Source organism: Pogoniulus pusillus, chromosome 4 (genome assembly GCF_015220805.1).
Source record: "Pogoniulus pusillus isolate bPogPus1 chromosome 4, bPogPus1.pri, whole genome shotgun sequence".
Classification (NCBI taxonomy): Eukaryota; Metazoa; Chordata; class Aves; order Piciformes; family Lybiidae; genus Pogoniulus; species Pogoniulus pusillus.
Genome location: NC_087267.1, coordinates 25,792,793 through 25,815,883, shown reverse-complemented (window position 1 = coordinate 25,815,883; position 23,091 = coordinate 25,792,793). Strand labels below are relative to the sequence as shown.

At 41.4% G+C, this 23,091-nt stretch overlaps 1 protein-coding gene across 4 annotated transcripts; it reads left to right on the top strand.

Annotated features, from left to right (window-relative positions):
* The first annotated feature begins 1,980 nt into the window (after positions 1 to 1,980).
* PANX2 (pannexin 2) lies at positions 1,981 to 22,319 on the top strand. Of its 4 annotated transcripts, XM_064142429.1 has the most exons (5): positions 1,981 to 2,425; positions 2,953 to 3,268; positions 17,154 to 18,605; positions 19,553 to 19,626; positions 20,480 to 20,568. In XM_064142429.1, exons 2-4 carry the CDS (start codon positions 3,043 to 3,045, stop codon positions 19,582 to 19,584), a joined length of 1,710 nt encoding a protein of 569 aa, XP_063998499.1. In that variant the 5' UTR covers positions 1,981 to 2,425; positions 2,953 to 3,042; the 3' UTR covers positions 19,585 to 19,626; positions 20,480 to 20,568. The 4 variants fall into 4 exon arrangements, 3 of the variants coding, with proteins under 3 accessions (XP_063998499.1, XP_063998497.1, XP_063998498.1); XM_064142427.1 differs by lacking the exon at positions 19,553 to 19,626 and having other exon boundaries at positions 1,986 to 2,425; positions 20,480 to 22,319; XR_010302109.1 differs by lacking the exons at positions 1,981 to 2,425; positions 17,154 to 18,605; positions 19,553 to 19,626; positions 20,480 to 20,568 and adding exons at positions 13,063 to 13,195; positions 13,629 to 13,731 and having other exon boundaries at positions 3,179 to 3,268.
* Positions 22,320 to 23,091: the final 772 nt, after the last annotated feature.

The window sequence follows — 23,091 nt, the reverse complement described above, 5'->3', positions numbered from 1 at the left end:
CAGTTATAGCCACACTTGGAGAGATAACAAGGAGCTAGATGAACAGGAGATGGCTGCTCCTGTGTTCTTAACATTTACACCTTCCTCAGAAATGGTTACTAGAGGCTGGCATTATTTGCCCATGGGAAAACTTGAGGAAGGAGCTAGAATGGTGGCCAGCATCTAAATAGAAGGCAAGGGCTTAGGCAGCAGAAGATAGGGGGGAAATACCACAGGAAGCATCTGAAAACAAAACAAAACAAAACCCCAGCTTGTTCTGAATTAAGTGGATGGGTAAAAGAGGAGACTCAAAAAGGAGACAACAAAGTCAGGATTAGGAAAACAGCCTTTCAGCAACATTCTCAATGAGAAGGACAAGTTGTTAATAGCAATAAAAGCATAGTGAAATGATTACAATGTTGAAAGTCTGTGTGTAAATTTTGCAGAAGATTAGCTGTATTCAGGTTGCCAGTTCACCCTGATCAGTATCATCCCCCTCACAACACTAACAAGTGTGTAAGGATTTTCAGTTGTTTGCTGTTGGAATGGAAACCTTGTTATTAGGGGCTGATAAAATACATGAATACCCCAAATACATCTATGACAAGAGAATTTGGTGCATCTGTCCCTCCATAGACAGGAAGGATGGTTGGCTTGAGACCTAACTCAGCAACTGTCCCTCCATCTCATGTGTGGGAAAGACCTGTACTCTGTTCTCACACCACTCTACACCACTCGCTGCTCTGCCTGCTCTCCTACCTTAGATACAGTTGGTAACCACAAAATCTCTGCATTGCAAGTATTCACTGTACCTGGACAAGGGCATGACAAGACAACACCTCTTTTCCCTATCTTCTGGCCATGAGGCAGATACTGAATACTGAATCAACAAGCCAGAGCCTAAGAAGGGTGAGGAGCAAGGAAAACAAAACCATCATTTGATAGTGACAGCTTCAGGTTTAGTACTTCCTGGAGCCTTCTCATCCTCAGTACTCTTCAGGAGCATGCGGTACTGACAGCTTTGTGTGTAGTTCCTAGGATCCTTCATCGGGGCTGTCACTATCACTCTTGCCTTGCATGTTAGATCCCTGCCTGAATAGGACCCCTGCCAAGAAGTATTGTTTAAAGCTTAAACTTGAGTAACAAGCAGGACCATATTGCTCATAGTGAAAGGAAAAGAAAGTTTGAAGGCAGAGATGAAAATCTCTGCCTCATGCTGTGCTGTAGATGACAACTGCAAATGTTTGAGGAAAGTGCCAGCACTATTTGTTTAAGCATATCTCTGGTTTTCATCTAAGTACTGCTAAATATAAAACCCATAAACAACTTGAAAAGAAGGAACAGTGACCTGAAGCTAACATCTGAACGCCATAGCTGTTGGCTATGATGCACCAAGTATGTCTTCCTTTGATCTTGTGTGGTCCAGCTTTTGCCCAGAGTTGTAATATATGCTCTGTCCTCAGACCATTCCAGACGTAGACAGCAAGGTCTGGTCACCTTTGTGAAGATACAGACCTGAACATCATTAGGCTGAAGAAAGCTGAAAGCTGTTCTATGCATTTCTGGCAAGCTCTCTACCCCTCGGGCTGCTTCACCAGACGTGACTAATCCCACATCTGATTTAAAATCGAATGGTTTCTAGTGAGCGCACCTAAAGCCAGGAGTGAGCGTGTGTTCAAGACCTCCAGAGAAGGGCCCGTTTGGGCGAAGGTTTCCCTCTTCCGCACCCCCACACCACCCTTTGCAGAAGCCACGGCCCTGGAGGAGGCTCCACCGTATCCGGCGTCGTGGGCTGCGGGGCTGCTTGGCAGCAGGAGGGAAGAGGGCAGGGGAGCCCGGGCCTCCTCCTGCCAGGGTCATCCGCCTCGGTACCCCCAGGACCCCTCCCGACCTTCCTTTGCTCTCCACCCCCTCCGGTCTCGGTGCCCCTCACTGCGCGACAACTACAGGCACGCCCGCTCGGCCCCGCGCGCCCCCAGCGCTGCACTGGCGCATGCGCGCTGCTGCCGCGCGGTGCCTCCCGCGAGGACGCGGCTGCCGCTGCCGCCCAAGGCCGGGTTTGGGGCCGGCGCCGCAACGTGTTGCACGCCGCAGTCTCGCATGTGTTGTGCTCGTACCGGCTGCTTGCGGCCGCGCCGCTCCCGGTCGCCGTGCTGCGACAGCAGGTCCCAGCTCAGCAGGCTCCAGCTGTTCGCACTAAAATCTTAAAAGACCTCTGAGTTCTCGCAATTGATTCCGGTGCTGCTCTCGCCGCTTTCCCACGGCTGCTGCAAGCCTCTTCTTGAATTGCTCTGTACGCTACTGCTGCTTGGTGTAATCGGGCATTTGCATGCTAAGCGCCAGCTACCCGCTGCAATAAGAAGCGCCAACACATCATTCGCCTCCGATCTGGAACGATTTTATTACTTCTGGAGGTGCGAGGATCCTTTGCCGGCCTCGGTCCAGTGTAAGTTTATTTGCGGGTTTCGCTGTTATTTACAAGTCACCGGTTTTGCTCTCCATCCCCTGGGAACCGAAGTTGCCATGTAAATACCTTTTCCCTTGTCTGCAGCACTTTTAAGAGAGGCATCTCCAACCTGTCTTGTTGCATGGGTATTGCACAGCATTAATCGTGAAGTGGGGGCAGCATTTAATTGCATAGCTGTCACCGGGCAGCTCTCGTCGTTGCCCGCCTCTCATGACATTTCTCTGCGCGGCTGAGGGGAGGGGGAGGCTGCCTTGTACTGCACAGCTCCCGCTGCACTGCTGCTGGAGTTGCGGCCGCCCAGCTGCAGTGTTACTCCATCCCGCTTGCACCGCTGTCCCCAGGGCTACAAGGGTGGGCGGGGGAGCTTCCCGCAGGGCTCGGCGGGGGGCCGGGGGTAGCGGGAGGCCCCGCAGGGGCAGTATCTCACCAGCCCGAACATGGTACCGCTGCGGCAGAAGTGCCCGACCGCCGCCCCGTCGTTACCGCTGTCGGTGTTGTCCCCGCAGGCCGGGCGGGCGCTGCCCGCAGCCAGCCCGCCGCAGCGCGCCGCCCGCCCCCCGGGAGACCCGGTGGCGTGAGGCCGCCCGCCGCCGCTTATGCAACACATCATCGATAACCACCCCGACATGGCCACCGCGCTGCTGGCGGGCGAGAAGCTGAAGGAGCTCATCCTGCCGGGGCAGCAGGATGACAAGGCCGGCGCGCTGGCTGCTCTGCTGCTCCAGCTGAAGCTGGAGCTGCCCTTCGACCGAGTGGTTACCATCGGCACCGTCCTCATCCCTATCCTCCTCGTCACCCTCGTCTTCACCAAGAACTTCGCCGGTAAGGGCGGTGGGGTGCCCTCGGCGGGCGGGGTGGGGCGGGCGGGGCCGTAGGCGCTGAGGGGACGGTTGCCGCTCCTCGCCTTCGCGCCTCAGCGGGCAGTAGCCGCTGCCTTACAGCCGCCAGCGCTGAGGGCACCAGCTGCTAGTCTCTTGACGCGGGCAGGGGAGCACCTTCCACTGTCGTTGTTGGAAGGGACCCAGCCGCCGCTGCTCGGTGAGGAGCCCTGAGTCGCTGGCCTGCAGGCATGAGCGGTGTGGAGAGGTGTCCACGTTAGTGTGGGCAACACGGGGTGCGGTTTTATGCTCCTTAAGGTGGATCCTGGACAGGTGCCGAGCTGGACTCGGTGACTTAAAGCATTTGTTATAGTGTTAATCTAGGTGTCTGTAGCACGAGTGTTTAACTGGCCTGCTAGAAGGCAGATGCTGTCGTGGAAACTTGATACAATATATGGAGACCCATGCACGCTGTGCTTCACCATATTGTGGTAGTGGAAATCGCTGCTGTCTGTTGAGAGCCTACATCTTACATGCAGCCATTAACAGTTTTAAGGGCCTGGTCTGATTGGCCATTACCACCTGTGCTGAACCCTTCCAAACTAGGAAGGTCAAGTTTTTATGTCCCTTGAAAAGTACTGACCCAGTGAACTTAGGACACGTTTTGGGCCGTTACTGCATATGTAAATATTGTTTTACTTTCTGAAGTGCAGACTTGATGATGGCAGCTGTCAGTATGTAACTGCTTTTAGGGTCCCATGAAGCTCCATGCTAAAGATCCACTTGAAATTATTAGTACTTTAATGTATAGGGCTGACCAGGTGGTCCTGCTTGTGACGGTAGTGGAAGTTGGCTGTATTCAGTCTAAACATGTGAGAATTACTCTTGCTTTTGCACACTGCTTTGGGATTGACTTCCAACGCTTACGTATCCTTAATACGTTTTTTCATTATGAGGCAAGGTTAAATTGCCTAGAAGAATAACTGCTTGCAAATGGTATCTTGACATTTTTCTTAATTATAGTTGAAACCTTTTCAGTCTACCTCAGTGTTTAAGAAGACAGTTATATAGCTCAAGATCTCCATCCATAGTTAATGTCAAGAGCCTCATTTTTTTGGACAGTCATCTGGAGGAATCTCAAAGAGACTGCATTTTCAGGGCATGTTGAGCTTGCTGAACCTTTGAAAACTTTCTTCATAGTGTCTGAAAAGCAGCATTCAAGGTCACTTTTGGTGGTACTCTAGAACACAAAAGGTTGGGGATTTCTTCCTCTGGTGTATAGAGAAGTAAACTAACAAAAAGGCAATCCTATAGAAACTCAAGAGTGCATACCTACATAAATGCTCATGAAACTGCATGCCTCCATATCTTCATGCTGTTTGAGGTGTATGGATTTGAACTTCACCATGCCTAAGGATAACCTTTGGTGCAGGAAAGGTCATGCCCCTTCATGTGTGTTCCTTTATATTCTGTAAGTTTCCCAGCAAAAGCCCTTTGGTGACTGTTTGTGTAGACAGCAGTAACTTGTTCTATGTGAACAAATCCTCCAAGACTGCATATTGCAGAGGAAGCCTCAATTCTGAGAGACTCAGATAAATACAATTGATTTCCCTTTCTAAGTCTAAACTGAGGTCCACACAAGTATGCAGAAGAGAAGGGAGTGTGCTGAACTCCATTTAAGTGTATGCTGTGGAAGGATTTTCTCCAGGCTGATGGTTGTGCTCCAGATTTATTTTCCAGATCTACCAAAAGCAGTATCATTTTTGTCTGCTTACAGACCATGTATGTGCATTTGACCTAGTAAGGTAGAAGTCTGTACTGTACTGGGGCAAAGCTTATAAGACAACACAGAAAACACCCTTGTGTCTGTGGAGAAATATGAGAAAACAAACATCTGTCACATGATGATGTGTGGGTTTTTTCAGATGATTTGCAGTTAAAAAAATTATAAAAAGGGGAAAAAAGATAAAAGGGAATGTAATACAAATGCTCTAAGGGTATGGTGAAGCTAAATAGATTCCCTTTTGAAACTGTGTTGAAGAGCTCAGGATTAATGGATTCAGTTCAATAGTAGAACTCTGCTGTTAACTTTTATCTGAAGAATCAGGTGTTGCTGTTACCAAAACAATGTGTACCAAAGTCAAGCTTGTCCAGAGACACTCAGGATGGCTATACCAACAGTTCATCTGGATACATTCTTATTCCTGATCCTGTAGTTTGTGTCATGTTTCACTCCTGCACTGCTGTCTTTGCTTGCTTTGGATACCGCTCCCTGTGTGCAATTTAATTAATAGGTATGAAAAGTGCAAATTTCAGTGACAAAATTGAATAAGGTTCCTGCTGCTCCTTCAGCTGTGAATATCATAGTACCTTTGAAACTTTGCTTTGGACCCTTGTGTGCATCAGTTACTGCTTCAGAATAGGAAATAAAACTAATAACGCTTAGCATTACATCTGTTTACAGCATCCAGTGTAAGCCATGGAACACTTACACTTTACATCATGCCACTAAACTGACAACAACCCCCTGGTTTGGGGTCTATACCATCATATTTAATCAATGTTGGTAATGATTTTGAGACAGTGGTGTGTGCTCTTGAGATACAAAAGTGTAGTGATCAAAAAGCAGTGGTTTCTCAAAACGTCTTGCTTTGGATTGGAAGAAGCTGCATGATTAGTGCATTGAGGGAATAAAAGCCCGTGTACTTCTCTGATCTACCTTTGAGTTTGTGTGTGGGATCAAGCACAGCTTAAAGCATAGTCAAGAGCAACTGTACAGTCTGTGCAACAAGTGTAGTGAGGGCTGCTTCATGGCCAAGTAGTGTGGGCATCCTGCTCTGGGAGTCTGCAGAAGGCACCTGGGTGTCACAGGAGTCCCTGGGGATGGAGGCTGTGGTGAAGCATGTATGAAAGCAGAGTTCAGCCCCACAACAGAGGACAAAGACTGTGTTGTTTGTTTAAAAGATTAACAACCTTAAAAATCATTTTGTTGGTAATATAGTACATTGTATGCTGTAGTTCGTCCATGGGTGAAAATAAAGTTATTAAATTAATTACATTGTTCTTGTGCCATGGACAAAGTCGTTCTTTAGGTAAATGCATTTGCAATTTCATGTAAGTGATTTGTTTGTCTCTGTAGTGGAGTGTCCTGATATTTACATTGCTTTTGAGAAATTAAATCACAAATTTCTGTCTCAGTAACATAAAGGGCAAGACCTAATTTTTTAGCAGATACTGTGCTGATTTTTTGAATAAATCATAATTCAGTTGAACTTCATGTATTACAAAAGGCTTTAAATTAAATTTAAATTAGGTATTGCAGTTTTCTTCTAATACATATACCTTAGAATCATAGAATTGTGTGGGAGGAAAGGGACCTTTGAAGATCAGCCAGTTCTAGCACCCCTGCCATACGCAGGGACAACCTTCACTAGTTCAGGTTGCTGAAAGCCCAGTCCAGCCTGACTTTGAACACTTCTGCTGATGGGAAATGCACAACTTTCCTGGGCAACCTGTTCAAGTGTCTCACTGTCCTTGTGTAAATAAGTTCTTCCTTACGTCTAATCTAGATCTGCCCTTTTAAACTGAAAGGTTTAAAACCGTTGCCTTTTGTCCTGTCCCTACAGGGCCTGGTAAAAAGTCTTTCTCTGTCTTTCTTGCAGGCCCCCTTTATATATTGAAAGGACATAATAAGGTCTTCCCAGAGCTTTCTCTCCTCCAGGCTGATCAACTCCTATTCTGTCAGCCTTTTGTGGCCCTCCTCTGGACTCACTCTAGCAGATCATTCTTTTATCAGATCTTGACTACTGATTTCAGTGGAGACAGAACTTTGCTCTGATAGCTGAAGTGAGATGCGATTCTTACACTGGCCCCTCTGTGAAGAAATGCATACAGCCTTTCTTTGCATTTCCTAAACTTTCTTTAATAAGAGAAAAGACAGTTACTTGGCTACCCATTAACATTACAGTTTCCACACCTTCCAGTTCTCCTTTAATATTCCTCAAGCAAACCAGTGTGATTTCAGAAAGGACACCCCCAGAAAGTTAAGTAAAATAAATCCATGTGCTGTACTTATACTGGGCATAAGATCATCATAAAGCCATTTAGAAGCAATAGTCAGCTACCCCACATGAAGAAAGTCTACAGGAGTACTCATAAAAGAATGAATATTGTTCCCCTTTCCAAATGTTACCCATGGACAGTCTTTATATAAATCAAGGACATCCTATATTTGGGAGTCACTTTTGGAAGAAGTATTTAGGGGAAACTTTTGGAGATGTGTTTCTCTAACTCATTGGATGTATCTATAATTGGTTTTGCAGAATCACAGGTCTCAGAAGAGAGTACTTACAGTGAGGCAGCATAGGCTAAAGGAAACCTTTCCCTTAGAAGTGTTCTCGTTGAGAATAACAATGTAAGCAGTTCATAGTCCCAAGGGGATTTAGATATACTCTGGTTTTGTTTGGAAATTACTGCTTTAAATGTAGAAAATTGTTTTTTATTTAAATATGAACACTAAATGTGTTTTTATTTCTATGAGAACCAAGACATGATCCCTGTTGTGCCCTATCTATTATCAGGCATCTTCTGGAGCGTTCATGCTAATGTATATGCAGTGCTTTGCAAAGCTCCGTGTTTGTATTTAACTTGTTACAGGTTTGATTTGTCATACCTGAAGATGTAGAAGCCTGAGTTTCATTCCCTAGCAGCAAAGTAGAAGTAAAATACAACCACTGTGAACAGGGAGTTCAGATTTAGTAGTACTGTGAAGGCCCAATGCAGGAATAGGTGACTATATCAGGTATTGGCTTTTATAGGAGCAAATTGTAAGCCCGTGAGTATAGGTTGTCACTTTTGTCCTTCCATTTTGTCTATGTTGAAGCCTAATGAATTGTTTGCATTTCCACAATAAAGGGTTTGATGTGCTTTTTCTTTCTTTGTCTATCTTTTTTTTAAAGAAAGCATTTAAAGTGTTTTCAATCTGAAGAAGCCTAGCTTTAGATTGCTGTTCAGTTAAAAAATGGTAAAATGCCAAACTTCATTTACATGTTAGCAGCTAAGGCTCTAAGATACATTATTCTAGTCCATCTAGCCTGTGTCAGTGTCCAACAGTTTATTTTAGTGATGTTTCAGTATGTCCTATCAAGTCTGAGGAGGCCTTAATCTAGATTAAAAGGAATTTCTCTTTAGTAATACTACCCTTTCACTTTCACAGCCTTTCTTAAATACACAGAATGCAGAGTATTGTTAGACTGCAATGTTTGTTACTGCTTCAAAGTGATTATTTGGTGTTTCATGTGGTTTTCATGTTTTCCTCTACCCTTCCTGTTTTTACCATGGAAATAGTGCACACAGATCACAGCCATGCGTGTGATGCTGTTTGGTACTTAATAATGGTCTCCACCAGCAAATCCTGTATTCTGTCCTCCTTGAGTGGCAGTGATGCAGCTGGCAGCAGCCTGGTTCAAGTGAAACATATCATGGCACTTGCTGAACTTCCAAGACCGTGTTCTACAGTCCAGCAGAAGTTACTTGGCTTTCATGATGTGTTGTTTAGTTTATTTGCGTAGTTTAATATTCTTACTAAGTGATTTAAATATTCCAGTTCAATGTTGTGGTGTGTTCAGAAGCAACACAAACAGTTGTGTCTTTGGGAGTTTCTCTGTGTCAAGCAAATCAGAAAGTGGGGACCCCAAGGGAGAATATCTTGCTGTTTCTGTTAAATATTATCTTCATAATACTGAAATATTTCGGTTTCCAAACTTTCAAAGGCTTTAGGACTGATGTGGTCAACTACAGGAATTGCTACGTTGCATTCCGCTTGTATAATGCCTCTTACCTTCTATTCACAGTGAATTATTATTTCTGTATTGCAGTCATGTTTGCTTTTCTCACAGATGTTAAATACCAACACTTTATTAAAACAGTCATCCAGATGATTTTTATTAAAAAGCCAAGCTTTGGCATTGATTTTCTTGATGGATTTATAAAACAGTGCCTACGAAATATCAGAAAGTTACTTATAAATACTGTTATTTCTATGTCTCTTAGCAGTTATGTAGCTCAGCCCTCTACCACTCTTCTGCTAGAAAATTCTCATGAGGAAGTAATGGAAGGAGACAGTAAGTTAAATGACTGAAGGGTCAGTTCAAGTTTTTCTGTTTTCTGATTTGTAATCATTTGGCATAAGCAATGCTTACTTCACGGTGTAGTACAGTCTATGTGTGAGTTCAGTGTCTTTATATGCACTTCATCCTAGAATATGTTTGAAATAATATTTCTGAAAAGTTCTCTATGATAAGATGGAGTTTTCCTTTATATTTCCAGTGAACTTTTCTATTCTCTATTGCTGCTTCAAGATGTGGACAGCATATTTATATGTGCTCACTTACATGACTTATCTATTAGATGGCTTCCGAGCATTTTTTTCTCTTCAACTGTACTTAAAAACAACATGAAGTAAGAAAAGGAAGGTGATATTTTTTCAAGTGATTATTGTAGTGCTAAGAGTGCAGGGCCAGGTTGTTTGCTGTACCCAATGGCACCAGTGCAGAAATTGTTTCTGAGGTGGAATTAGCTCCAATAAGAGAATTTAAGGATTGTTAAAAGAACCAAAACAGTATAAGCAACCACAGGCTGGCTGCAGTTCAGCTGCTGACTATTTGCACTGCTGATGAAATTTTTCCCAAAGGGTAAGAGGAATTCATACACACAAACATAAGGTATGCACAAGATACACAAGCTGACTTTTCCATGAGTTTTGGTCATTTAAATATTTGCAGTTACACAGCTGAATGTTGAATAGGAAGGTAATCTTGTGGAAATGCATGAGCCTCACATGTAACCATTCCACTGCAGTTCCTAGCAGATACAGATACACTTTTGTCATTAATTCAATTTTTCAGACTTCATTGACACATACATTTTTTCTTTCTCATATTACATTTAATTACCCTGTTTTCACTGTTACACCCTTCATCTTCCCAAGCATCGTGTATGTGAGGAGGTCCAAAATGTGAATGAGATTTATCTTAGTACATGCTTTCAGATAACTTCAACAAATGGAACAGATGGTCAAAAATATTTTTGTTTAGGAGCTACTTCGCCCATCTTAGTCAAGATGCTTTGTGAATGAATAAAAGTAAGGTCAAGACCATTTTTCAAAGTGGTGCTGGAGGGTTTTTTCTCCCTAAACTGGGTAGAAATGAAGCATCTATGTTGCAGAATAAATCTAAACTTGTCCTGTTTCTTAGAACTGTAAAATCCTCCAAGAAGAATTTGCCTTACTACCAAGTTCCTTGGGTTCTGTCAGCAGTACAGATGAATGCACTGGGTGCCTCCTTAGGTATTTGATTGTGCAACTGGACAATTTTGCAGCAGACTGGCATGATTCTTGTAGAGATTCACTTTGTTTTCCATGAAACAGGATTTATTCTAAGGAAAACACTGAAATCTGTGCATATATTTCCATCATCAGGGATTTTGTCCAAGGCACGTATTACATCCTTGCATTTGAATTGGGAAATAGAGCAGTTTGTTATAATAGCAAGATTTGGGAATTGGTTTGCTTTTCTTCACTGGCACCGTGCCTGTCATGCACATTTTAAGTACCAGAGCAGCAGTGCAGCCAGGTGCTGAGATGCGTGGTACATTTTTTGCAGCTTAGGAACTCAGTGACTATTTTGGGAACATTTTAGTTCCCGAAGTAATCATCTGAGCATTTTGAAACTGAGGTGTTTTATTCTCTGTGGGATCCATGACCTGTTGAGGAGAGCAGGAGGCCTCCACACTGAACTGTCAGAGCCTCTGGGAGCCTTTGGAGACAGATTCTCCTGGCTCCATACTGGTGGAACAGAATAGTTCTGATACTTAAAAAAAATTAAGAAAAAAATTCTCTACGCATGGAGGAACCAGTTTTCCAAAAAGCAGTAGACTAGCTATCTCTGCTTCCAAAATAATGTGATTAAAATAGCATCATTACCTAATAAGCTGACTATTGGTGAGTTTGTTTTTTTAATAAGTTTTCTGGGTGCTGTGTTAATGCCAAAAGGTGCTTAATAGAAGACTTCTTTAGGGTTTCTTTTAGTTGGTTGTTTGGTTTGGGTTTATTTTTTTGTGGATGTTGTTTTTTGTTGTAGGTTTGGTTTTTTTGTTGTTTGGGGTTTTTTTTGTCTAATAATTAAATAAGTCATGCAGTAGAACAAACTTGCTGTTTCCTGATGTTTCCTGTGTTTGCATTTTGCTCCTGACCCTTGAATTAGGAAGCCAACCTTGTCTACACATCAGTTCCAATGGATTTTCATAATTCATTTCATTTCGGCATTTACATTTTCTTGCAGTTTGCTTCAGCTATTGTTCTGGTCCACATTGTCATAGCGTCCAAGTGCTTGTACAGTTCCTTTAGGGTTCCACCTCTAGACAGGAATTTTTGAGTTGCCCAAAAATATTTTTTTTTTAGAGAACATTAACACACTTATTTTCACACATTACTTCTTCTGTGCAGATGATCTGTACATCACCAAAATTCCATTCACCTCCTCATGTAAAGACTATATAATAAATTAATATTATTCAGATCTCTTTTGTGGGATTGTCTGCATGGCTAACATTAATTTATTATATTTTGATGAACAGATGTTTTTTTAATTCAGACCTAACCTTCTCTCAAACCTTACACAAAGTACCATTATAATATATAAGCATACCTCTATGTACAAATGTAATCCCTTCCAGGTGTTTTCTGTTTTCACCAAATAGTCAGGGTTGGAAGAGATCTCAAGGATCATTTGATTCCACCCCCCATGCCAAGGTCAGGGATACTTTCCACTCGATTGGGTTGCCCAGAGCCACATCCAGCCTGGCCTTAAAAACCTCCAAAGTGCCACCACCACCTCCTTGGGCAACCTGTTCCAGTGTCTTGCCACCCTAGTAGTGAAGAACTTTTTCCTAATGTGTAAGATAAATAGAATCATAGAATCATAGAATCAACCAGGTTGGAAGAGACCTCCAAGATCATCCAGTCCAACCCATCATCTACCCTCTTCTAGCTTGGATCCATTCCCCCTAGTCCTATCACTACCAAACACCCTAAAAAGTCCCTCACCCAGAGTCAGAGTTCTCTTGACCACAAGGAGACATGCTCCTAGTGATGTTTAACAGTACAGTCACTATAAAGAAGTTCTCTTTCTAATAGTGTTACTACCATACTGCATGGCTATCATATGGTGGATGGTAGCTCATCACTGAAGAAACATTCCTCTGTATGAGCAGTTTAAGAGATTTCATTTAGGTGTTTCCTCAACATCCTTACATCAGCTGCTGTTTTTTAATAACCTTCTCCAGCAGACTTCAGCATATCAACCAAGTAGGAGTAGTTATTTTGTCTCCTGAATAACCTGCGCAGGCATTGCTTGCTGGTAAGTGAACTTCAGCATACCAGCTCATTTTAGAAGAGCCAGTGTTTATTATATACAGGGAGAATAGTAAATTTACACATACACTATGAAAGTTCAATACTAATTCAGCAGTTCTGCAGATCCAGAATATGTGCAGTTCAAGCAGCAGTCTTACAAGGAAACAGATCCAGCTTGTAAATAGGGGGACATCTGCTACTGCCCTTAAGTTGCAAAATTGCAGTTGTGTCTGTGGGGAACTTATCAGTCTCGGAAAATGGTTATCTACATCTCACATATTACAATTAATCATTGTATAGTATGGGCCAGTAAAACTTATTAACAGCAGTGGTTTCCTGATTCATTTCTTTAGGGACTTTCTTTTCAAGATTTTTTTCTTAAACAGGACAAGTGGTTTCAGAGAGTAAGCAAAAAAGGTTATACCTTACCTTGTTGATCTTGGAGAAATTTGTACCTTAGGAAGACCTCATGGGCATGGAACCTATATTCAGATATGAAAAGAATATTCCCTAAGAAAGGTAAAGGTTTTGTCTTTTTGGTTTGATAAAAGTAATAATTCTTAATAATTAGTTTGCTAAGTTAAGGCTTAGTTTGATGATTGTTTTCCTACTCATATGAATAAACCAAGACAGTGAAATAGGCCTGTGTGACTGTAGTTGATAGACAAGAGTAATTTTAGTAATCCATCCTCATGCTGTACTAATTTTGACCCTTTAAATACCCTTTTAAGTACAGTATTTGAAATAAAAAAGCTGGTTTTTCCCTTTGGCTGTGGATTAATTTGAGTATTAGCCAGCATTTGTTAAAGTCACATTCATAGAGGGTTAGGTACTACTTGTGGACTGTGTGGCTGAGATGAAAAACTTGTATACTGGTTAGATAACATTATACTTCCTTAGAGTACATTTCCAATCTCAGTAACATGAATGGTTTTTGTGCTTTTTTTTCCAGGGAGAAGAGGATCCAGGACATTTCTTCTTTTCAGTTCAAAAATTACTGGAAAACTACTAAATAAATTATTTCTGTTTCTCAAAATAAACAGTTTCCTACCTGCTTTCTTGTGCAGTCCTTTTAGTACCCCAGTGAGTGAGGCATATGTGTCTGATTGCTGACACATATACGACACGTTAGGAGAGCAGTATGATAAGGACTATCCTTGTCAAATACTGGTAATTATTGCTGAATTCAGGGAGTTTCTCATTTATCTTGGCTTTTAGAAACTTGTGTTCTGGCATCCAATGGGCAAGGAGATTTAGAGATCCTACCTAAACACTGAATTTCTCTTTAGGGTCAAGTGGAGAGGACTGTTAAAAAAGGAGTACGTCAGAGAACTTGTCTGGCATACCAGCTTTTTTGCATAGGCAGGGTGGGCACCAGCATGAGGATGATTTAGCAGCTCTCTTCAAGAGGGTAGAAAGGCAGCTGCTAGGAAGCACTAGGCTCAGAGTGAGTCTGGAGTACATTTAATTCAATAAGTATACTTACCAGTATACTTACCTGATACTTAACTCAGGTCTCCAGCAGAAGGGTTTAAGCACTTGCCCAGGAGCTGGGAGATCCAGCTTGTTTGGCAGCATCTAATCACCACTTCTGCTGCCTCTACCCAATGTTGGGCCATAATGTTCAGGCTGAATGTTTTCTTCCAGATCTTTGAAGAATTTTTTGCACAAGAGGCATAACAGGCATAACCTTTGTCTTGGTGTATAAGCATGAGGTTTTGGGGTTTTTTAATACTTTCTGAAAACTATTTTTTTTCTGTCTGGCATTATAGAATTTTGCTGTTCTTTCTGTGTTATTGAGTTCTTGCACTGGAATGCTGAAACTGCAATTCAGTTGGAAGATTAATGAGGTGTGATTTCTTTTTTCAGAGTAAATTCCAAAAGTTGGAAGTCACAGGAGATATACAGAATGTATTATGGTTTATACTTTGGGTGATTTTTTATTTCACTGGGAATACACTAAGTCTGAAAAGTTACTTGCCCTTCTATGTAGGAGTATATACTATTACTAGTATTTTCCTTTCTTACTTTTTAAGGTCTACCAAAAGTCATTGTATATGTGTTATCCATATATATTGCAATAACTTCTCCTTATAATAACGTTTTAGAAGCTTGAAAGTGACCCTTTCTTCAGAGACACACACATGCCAAATTTTATGCACTGTGAGTAAACCCCTTGGCTTCAAGGGAACTGCCCAATTCATGAAGTCACTTAGGAGCTGGTCTGACTTTTTACAGTGTTGAATACAAAGAGATTTGCATTGTTATCTTTATTTTGAAGGGGCAAGTGAATGTTTGTGTTGGCTGACATTTGAATTTGGTATAGTAGGAGTGGGAGCTTCTACCCGTAGGAAGCATACAAGCCTTTCTTGGAGCTTTTACTAACAGGCAGCAGACTCGGTAGTTCCTATGTTCCATACTTTGCCTTCACTCCGTCTTTTCTTACTGTTCAGGTTCTTTTTTTTTTTCAAGATGTTTTTTGAGCATGGCCCCTTCATTCCTCTTCCTACCTTGGCTATCTTCTTGCAATCATTTGCTCTCTTTTGTTCTCCTAAAGTATGCCCTTTGTGCTACAATACCTACTGCAAGTAATTTTTCTCCATTTAAGTAGTACTGATGGGATGAGACAGTACAGAATGGAGCATGTGAAAAACTTAGCTATCAAGGGATTTTAATTTTTCAAGTGACATAATCAGTTCTATTACACAACTAATTCTGTGTTGTTTATTTCATCTTTGCATGTCCAAAAAATAGTGAGATGCCTTTCATATCTTACCCATGAGACTAATTTTGTGGACTTCCAGAAGCTACGTATGTGCACAGTGAGCAGGATAGAGTGTATATTTCTGTATAGCCGTTGAAAACATCTGATGTAGTGGTCCTGTGAGGACCTAATAGTACTGAAGAAGGAAAAGCTATGCTTCCTAGTATACATCTTTATGCTCAAGTTGGTATAAGATAAAGCACAATATACCTTATAATAGTAACATCAAGGACTCTTTTTCCAATGTGGTAATTATTTCTGCACAGCATTAGTATGGTGTTGCTTAGTCTCTTTAAAATTATTCAAAAGGAACATTTCCTGGGAAGGTAGGTAAGTAGTCCTAAAGACAGGATTTGTTCTTAAATATTCCTAGTGATTTTCCTCTAAAAGTCTGTTGAATTTCATGTTCTGGCATGCAGCTAAACCGTTTGTGTAAGTGGACCTAAGGGCAGACCTTCAGACTTTGAACTTACTGAGATTTTACTCTGAGCATCAGAACTAAAAATCTTGCGGTATACCTCAACGCACAAAAGATGAGTTTAGTATTCCAGCCACCAATAATCATGGTACATTAGTTATCTTACTGGTAGTTTTTCATCTTTCATGGGGATGCATGTGTGGAAATCACAGATATGTCCCCTCGAGCCACATTTTCATTGTTTGGAACTGGCAAAAGACTACTTCGGATATGATGATTTTGCTCTCTGGGTATACTGGTAGGAGATTCTGTCTCCTGGGCTCACAAGAATGTAGCTATCAAGGACAATGGAGAGAGATTATACTTATGGGTTTAAGCCTAGACAACACTGAGAAGATGATTATTCCTCACAGCCATAATAATATCTCCTAAGCCTTTAAAAGCAATTTTCCTTACAGCATCTTCTCTTAACTGTCTTTTCCTACACAATTGAACAGCTATACTATATGCAATTAAACTGCAGAGTCTTGTGGAAAAGTTGTGTTTCGTGGTGGCTGGAGTGGTTACATGAAGAAGAAACCTAAAATGCTTGAGGGTTTTCTGGGTGAAATAACAGTATCAGTAGAAACTTCCTATATTAAGTTAAAAGCAAATACTTTCAACTGTATTGAATGATCCAGTGTCAGACCTATGATTTTAACTCTCATCAACCTTTCTTTAATGCTGCCTACCTATCAGGAGAAGGCTGTAAAATAAAAACAAAAACCTACATCTGCTGTGATGGGGATGCAATTGACTAAATGCTTATATGCCTTTAAGTTACAATTAGCAGACTTTTTTAATAAGTATTAAAAACATTGCTTTTGGCTATATCTAACATTTCTCTATTTAGAAGTATATTTAGCTAGGATGAACCTTAAAATTCACCTAAATGAGCCTTTTAGCATTTGCATGTAACATCCTCAGCTACTGCAGAGTGGTTATCTTGACTTTTTATCTCTACAGAGTTTAGGCCACTGTTGCTTAGGATACCATTCTGAGAGAGGTAGTTAAACTGAAATACATATTTCTTACTGACATTTTTAGCTCGGGTTAATTTTAAAACTTACAAGTAAATGGCTTTGCCTGGGGGCTTGTGAAGATGTGTGCAAGCTGAGCTCTCTAATAGACATGAGGGATTTAATGGTCATGTAAAGATACAGTAAAATAAAATTCATGTAATTTGAAATGTTTATTTTCCAGAGCTCCTTTTGTAGGTTAAATGCACAGCAGTGACTTTTCTCTCTGTTATACAGAGGAGCCAATATACTGTTATACACCACACAACTTCACCCGCGATCAAGCCTTGTATGCCAGAGGATATTGTTGGACAGAATTAAAAGATGCCTTGCCAGGAGTTGATGCCAGCCACTGGCCCTCCTTGTTTGAGCATAAGTTCTTACCTTATGCACTGCTGGCTTTTGCTGGGATAATGTACATTCCAGCTCTGGGCTGGGAATTTCTGGCTTCCACCCGACTGACTTCAGAGCTTAATTTTTTGCTTCAGGAGATCGATAACTGCTATCACCGTGCAGCGGAAGGGCGGGCACCAAAAATAGAGAAGCAGATTCAGTCCAAAGGCCCGGGGATCACAGAGAGAGAAAAGAGAGAAATCATTGAGAATGCAGAGAAAGAAAAAAGCCCTGAACAGAACTTGTTTGAGAAATACTTGGAAAGAAGAGGACGAAGTAACTTTCTAGCTAAGCTGTATCTTGCGAGACATTTATTCATCATCTTTTTGAGCATCATACCGATTACATATTTATCCACCTACTATGCTACACAGAAGCAAAATGAATTTACATGTGCACTAGGAGAGCCTCCAGACAAAACAAGCAGCTCCAAATTACATATCAGAGTGAACTGTAAACTGCCATCTGTCCAGCTCCAGCGGATTATTGCTGGTGTAGATATTGTTCTCCTCTGTTTCATGAACTTGATAATCCTCATCAACTTAATTCACCTTTTCATATTTCGCAAGTCAAACTTCATATTTGACAAACTGAATAAAGTTGGAATAAAGACCAAAAAACAGTGGCAGAAGTCCCAGTTTTGTGATATCAATATTTTGGCCATGTTTTGTAATGAAAATCGGGACCACATAAAGTCATTGAACCGTCTGGATTTTATTACGAATGAAAGCGATCTGATGTACGACAATGTGGTGCGCCAGCTACTTGCAGCATTGGCTCAGTCCAATCATGATGCCACTCCAACCATGCGTGATTCCGGGATCCAAACAATAGACCCAAGTGTTGATCCAGCAGACATTGATGCTAATGAGCAACTCATCATTAAGAGACCAAGGAAGAAGATGAAATGGATCCCCACAACCAATCCTCTTCCTCAGCCATTTAAGGAACAGTTAGCCATTATGAAGGTTGAAAATCATAAACCTGAAAAACCGAAGCCTGTGCGGAGAAAAACAGCAACGGACAGCCTTATAGCTCCTTTGTTAGAGTCTGCTGCAAAAACCTCACAGCAATCCTCCACTCATAAAACTGAGTCAACTGCTATCCCAAGCACAAGCACTGAAAAAAAACACACGCGACACTTTTCCTTGGATGTTCATCCATATATACTTAGTAGCAAAAAACCCAAGCCAGAGGTTCAAGCCATCCCCTCAATGCCTACGTCAAAAAGCCAAGAGGGTGGATTTTTAAACCAGGAAGAGAATGTCGTAGTACATGTTACCTCCTCTCTGAAAGGTACAGTATGCTGTAATGCCCATACCACCTCCACAGGCCCTTGTTTTCATAGCAATCTTCAGGAACTTAAAGCTTATCTGAAGTGTTTGACCTGCCTTGCTAGATTTTGAGAAAGCTAATAATCTTAGGTCTTACAGGCACCAGAAACAGAAGTTCTTTCTCTTTAACAGCTGTATGAAGGAAAAGGATTATTACAGGCAGAGCTGTATAAAAGAGCCTGAAGCTGTTGGTGCAGGTAATTATTAAGATGTAAGCAGATTTTCACAATTATGAATGTGGTCATGCCTTGCCAAGGGCTCCATGATACCCTTCCTGCTCCACTAGCACCTGTCATGTTTCAAACCTGCCTTAATTTAAAGTCATATGGAAGCTGCCATGTCTGGTATTCTGACCAGAAATAGCCACTTAGAAGTGTGTGAGAAACTGGTAATGGCAGTTAAAGCTGCCTATAGAAAAAAATTTAAATTGCCTGTTCTTAGGGGCTGCCATGTGTTTGTCACCTAGGCAATCACAATTCATACCTTTGATATTAACCATGTTTTAAAACCATGCTTTAAATTGCCCTTTGTCTCATGTGGACCAGAGAATGGATGGTCTGAAGTGTGGGTGCTGGTCAGGAGATTCAGGAATTCTGCTATTCCCTTCCTGTGTGACCCCACAGGAGATGCTCTTTGTGTGCCTCAATTTCCTCTTTGCATCTTGGAAACCCTGTCCCTTTCTTACCTCAAAGGAGTGTTTTTAATATATCAATAAGCATTAGGTACTAGAGTGATGGGGAAAGCCATATGAGCATTAAGAAAAGTGACAGATCAGTAGATAAACTGATAGACAGATACTTTGTTTACTTTTGCAAGTTAAGCTACTGAAATAAGAAAGAAGCACTATGCAGTTGAAGTTACAGAAAGATTTGTACGTACTTAAAGCAATGGCTCTCATCTCATTACAAGCCAAGACCTCCCCCTGGGCTTCGACAGACTGACAGCTACCGTCACCCCACTGCCCAGCAAAGAAGTGATTTGAGGTATAAAAGTTTCTGTCACTTCCAAATCCCTACACTGCTTAGAGCCCTCCAACTCCCCAATGTGCATGTGAGCTGTTCTACAACATTCCTTATCTAGTCACCTGCTCTGATTTCAACTCCTCAAAACTACTGGGGTTTTCTGGTCTTAATTACCTTCATCTAAATTAGTGCTTGAGATATTTTAAGAGCAAAAATAATAACTGTAGTTTTGGGGCTCTGTTACTCCCTATTCCCATTTAAAAAAGAAATCAGCTTTGCTTTTGAGTTAGACCTACATTGCAGTCCATCAGGTAAGGCGATGCATAATTTCTGGAAAGAGACATCAGTTAATGACAAATTGCTGAGTTCTTTCTGAAGACAGGTGGCTTACAATGTGTAACCACTAGTTTTTCCCATCTAAAGTATCAGTGTGTTTTGTATTCCATCCTGTGGATTTCAACAGTCATAACGTTTGTCAAAACATTAAATCAAAACATTTAATTAAAGAGAAAAACCTGCCAGACTGTAGAGGAGAGTAAAAGATGCTTCTCAGTTGGTTTTTGTTTATTTTACAAAAAATACCATTCATGTAAGGAAGCATGAGCATGCATAAGTAAGAGTGAGATTTACAAAACCCATTTGTTTGTCCTTTTTCCCTGAGCTTACAACCCTGTGGTTTGGGTTTTTTTTCAAACAGTCCTGCTGAATTTCTTAAAGAGTCCCAAGAAAATTAATTTTTGGGTCCAGTCCAGTTCCCACTGAAATCAGTGCCAAAACTGCCAATGACTTTTATGGGTTCAGGACACACCTCTCTGGTGGACTGGCAGGGTGACAGATGACTTATTTTGTAACTGTCTGTTTTGTTTTCTTTCAGACACCCCTCATCCTGCAAAAGATATCCTATACTCTTCTGAGACATGCAGAACTGTGCCTGCTGCTGGGGCTTTTGTCACATGTAACCACAATCATATAGCCACAACTGCTGCTGCAACGAGTATGACTTTGAACCAAGTCAAGCCAGAACCAACACCTGCACTTAACTGCAACCCAGCCCACCCTTTGCTGCATATCAACACGCTGTATGAGGATCACGAGGAGGAAGTATCAAACATAGTAGACAATGGTATTCACTCACCAACTGACACTGGGGAAATCCTCTCCATCCCTACTCCAAAGCAGATAAGGTTGGCAACATTTGATGAACCAATGGCAATTGTGAGCTCGGTGGAGTACTGAAGACCTCGGGCTCCACAGCTGCACCCTCGTGGCCAGGCCCAAAACCACTGCAGTGCGGACTGTGGTCAACTCAATGATGCAATTCACTGCATGAGCATGGAGAGTTTTCACACAGAGTATAGCTTTCAGTAATAACACCAAGTGATTTGTCAGGATCACATCATGAGCACTGTCAGTCATTTGCAAAACAGAATAAAGAAAATACAGTTGAAATAAACCTTTAACACCAAGACAACCATTAGCTCTAGCTCAACTATAGCTTCCTGATTTAAATGGGAATTAGCACAATTTATGAGCATTAAGAGTCTGATGGCATGCCACATTAATTTTAGTGAGTGTTTAAGTCCTTTGCAAATGGAACCAGGATCACTGATTAAAGTTAAAACAAGGTGGAGGTGAGGTATACTTTTCAATGGCAGCAGTTAAGTAAGAGTTTTTTCCTAAACTGAAGATTTTTTTTCAATTCAGGATTATGAAAAAGTTATATGCAAGCAAAATTTTTGTTTGTTTCTTTAGCTCACTAATGCTGGGCTTGATGGAGACTTACCTGAAAGGGCCTTACTACCACCAGCATTTAAGTGCAAAAAGATTGATACACTCAGTCTCCTGCATTTATAAATGGAAATATCTGAGGTATGCCCTGCCCTTTAATGTGCTTATATGTTTGATGGAAGATGATGAAATGAAGAGTTTATTTTTTTAGATATATTTTGCCATGGGAAAAAATTACTTTAATAACTTTTCAAACTTCTTCCTTTTAACAGAGTGTGTAGAAGAGAGTCATTGTAGCTGCTTATTTTTTCACAGTGTATTTATGAACCAAGTTAGAAACTTCATGGGTGCTTCGCTCATAGGAAAAATCTTACAAAGGTTTGTTATAAAATATCTCAAAACCAGCAAAATTGTTTTCAAATAACACAAAGTTTTAAAAATCTATGAATGATGTCTGCAGACTTGGACAGTCCTTGATACAGCAAACAATTAAACGCCATAGATGGCACCAGAACAACTCATATGTTTAAAGCCAAGCACACACTGGAATTACTTGCTGGATCTGGACTGTAGTGCAGGCAGACAATAATGCCATGGTATGTGCTGCCACTCTGATTCAATATTTGCCTTCCTTGGCTCAAAGCACATCTTCATGCCCATCTTCCTATAACTACGGTATGTGCAATTTAATAGAAAATTCTAGTATAACTAAAACATCTATTAAAAGTGTGTCATGCAATAACCATTCTCAGCAAAATTATAGTGAAACAAAAAGTGACTGTGTTAAAATAATATTCCTAGCTGCATCCAGAATTATGGGCTCTGTGTTTGCTTAAAAATTATGTATAATGGTAGATAAAATATGCAGCACAAATGTGGGACTGAGATCTTGAATTTACTTTTAATTTATTACCTCAGACATGGATATATTATACCAATATTTAATGAAAATAGCACTGAAAATAAATACCTATTATTCTGAATAATTTAATGTGTACTACTTCCTAGCTTAATTGCATACAACTGGGATTGTATTACAAGCAGTAGGAGGGACATGTAAAGCCACCATTTCCCCCTACATAACTTCAAATTCACCCAAGCTTTTTGGCCTGAACAGACGAATACCAAAAAGGCAGCACATCACAGGACACATACTATGGACAGGGGAGGGGGCGCTGGGGACAGCTGACCTGTAACACCCGATACATCATGATACAGGACAGCATAAAGCTAATGAGAGACATGGAGCTTGGTCCAGGGAGCTGGGAGATGATGGCTGCAATGGCTCCTGCTGGCTTGTCTCCTTCCATCCCTGGGGGCATTGAAATTGCCCCTGTAGCCTGCAGCAGAGCTGTTTGTGTGAGGCAGTTGCGGGACAAGCGGGGTTTGAGCAGTTTGTATGCTGCTTGTGGCTTTAGGGCTGTATGCTGGTCACCGGTCTTTTAACCCACCCTAACACAATCTGTAGGGTGTTGAGCATCACTGCCTGCATGACTAATAAATTGGTGTGACTTTTTAGTAACAAATCTTCACCCATGTAGTCAGGGCCTCATTCTGCCCCAGGTACAGGAGGAAGCTTTCTTCAGTGAGAGCCTAGGAGTGGAGCATCACTTGTGATGGTACTGCAAACAAGCTCTACCCAGCCTGCTGGGTAACTGCCATCCATTCAGAGTCACCTGAAAGCAATGACACGTGGAGTCTTTGGAGGTAAGCTGAATGTCGCACTACATCCTATTTCCTTAGATGAATATTGTAGTT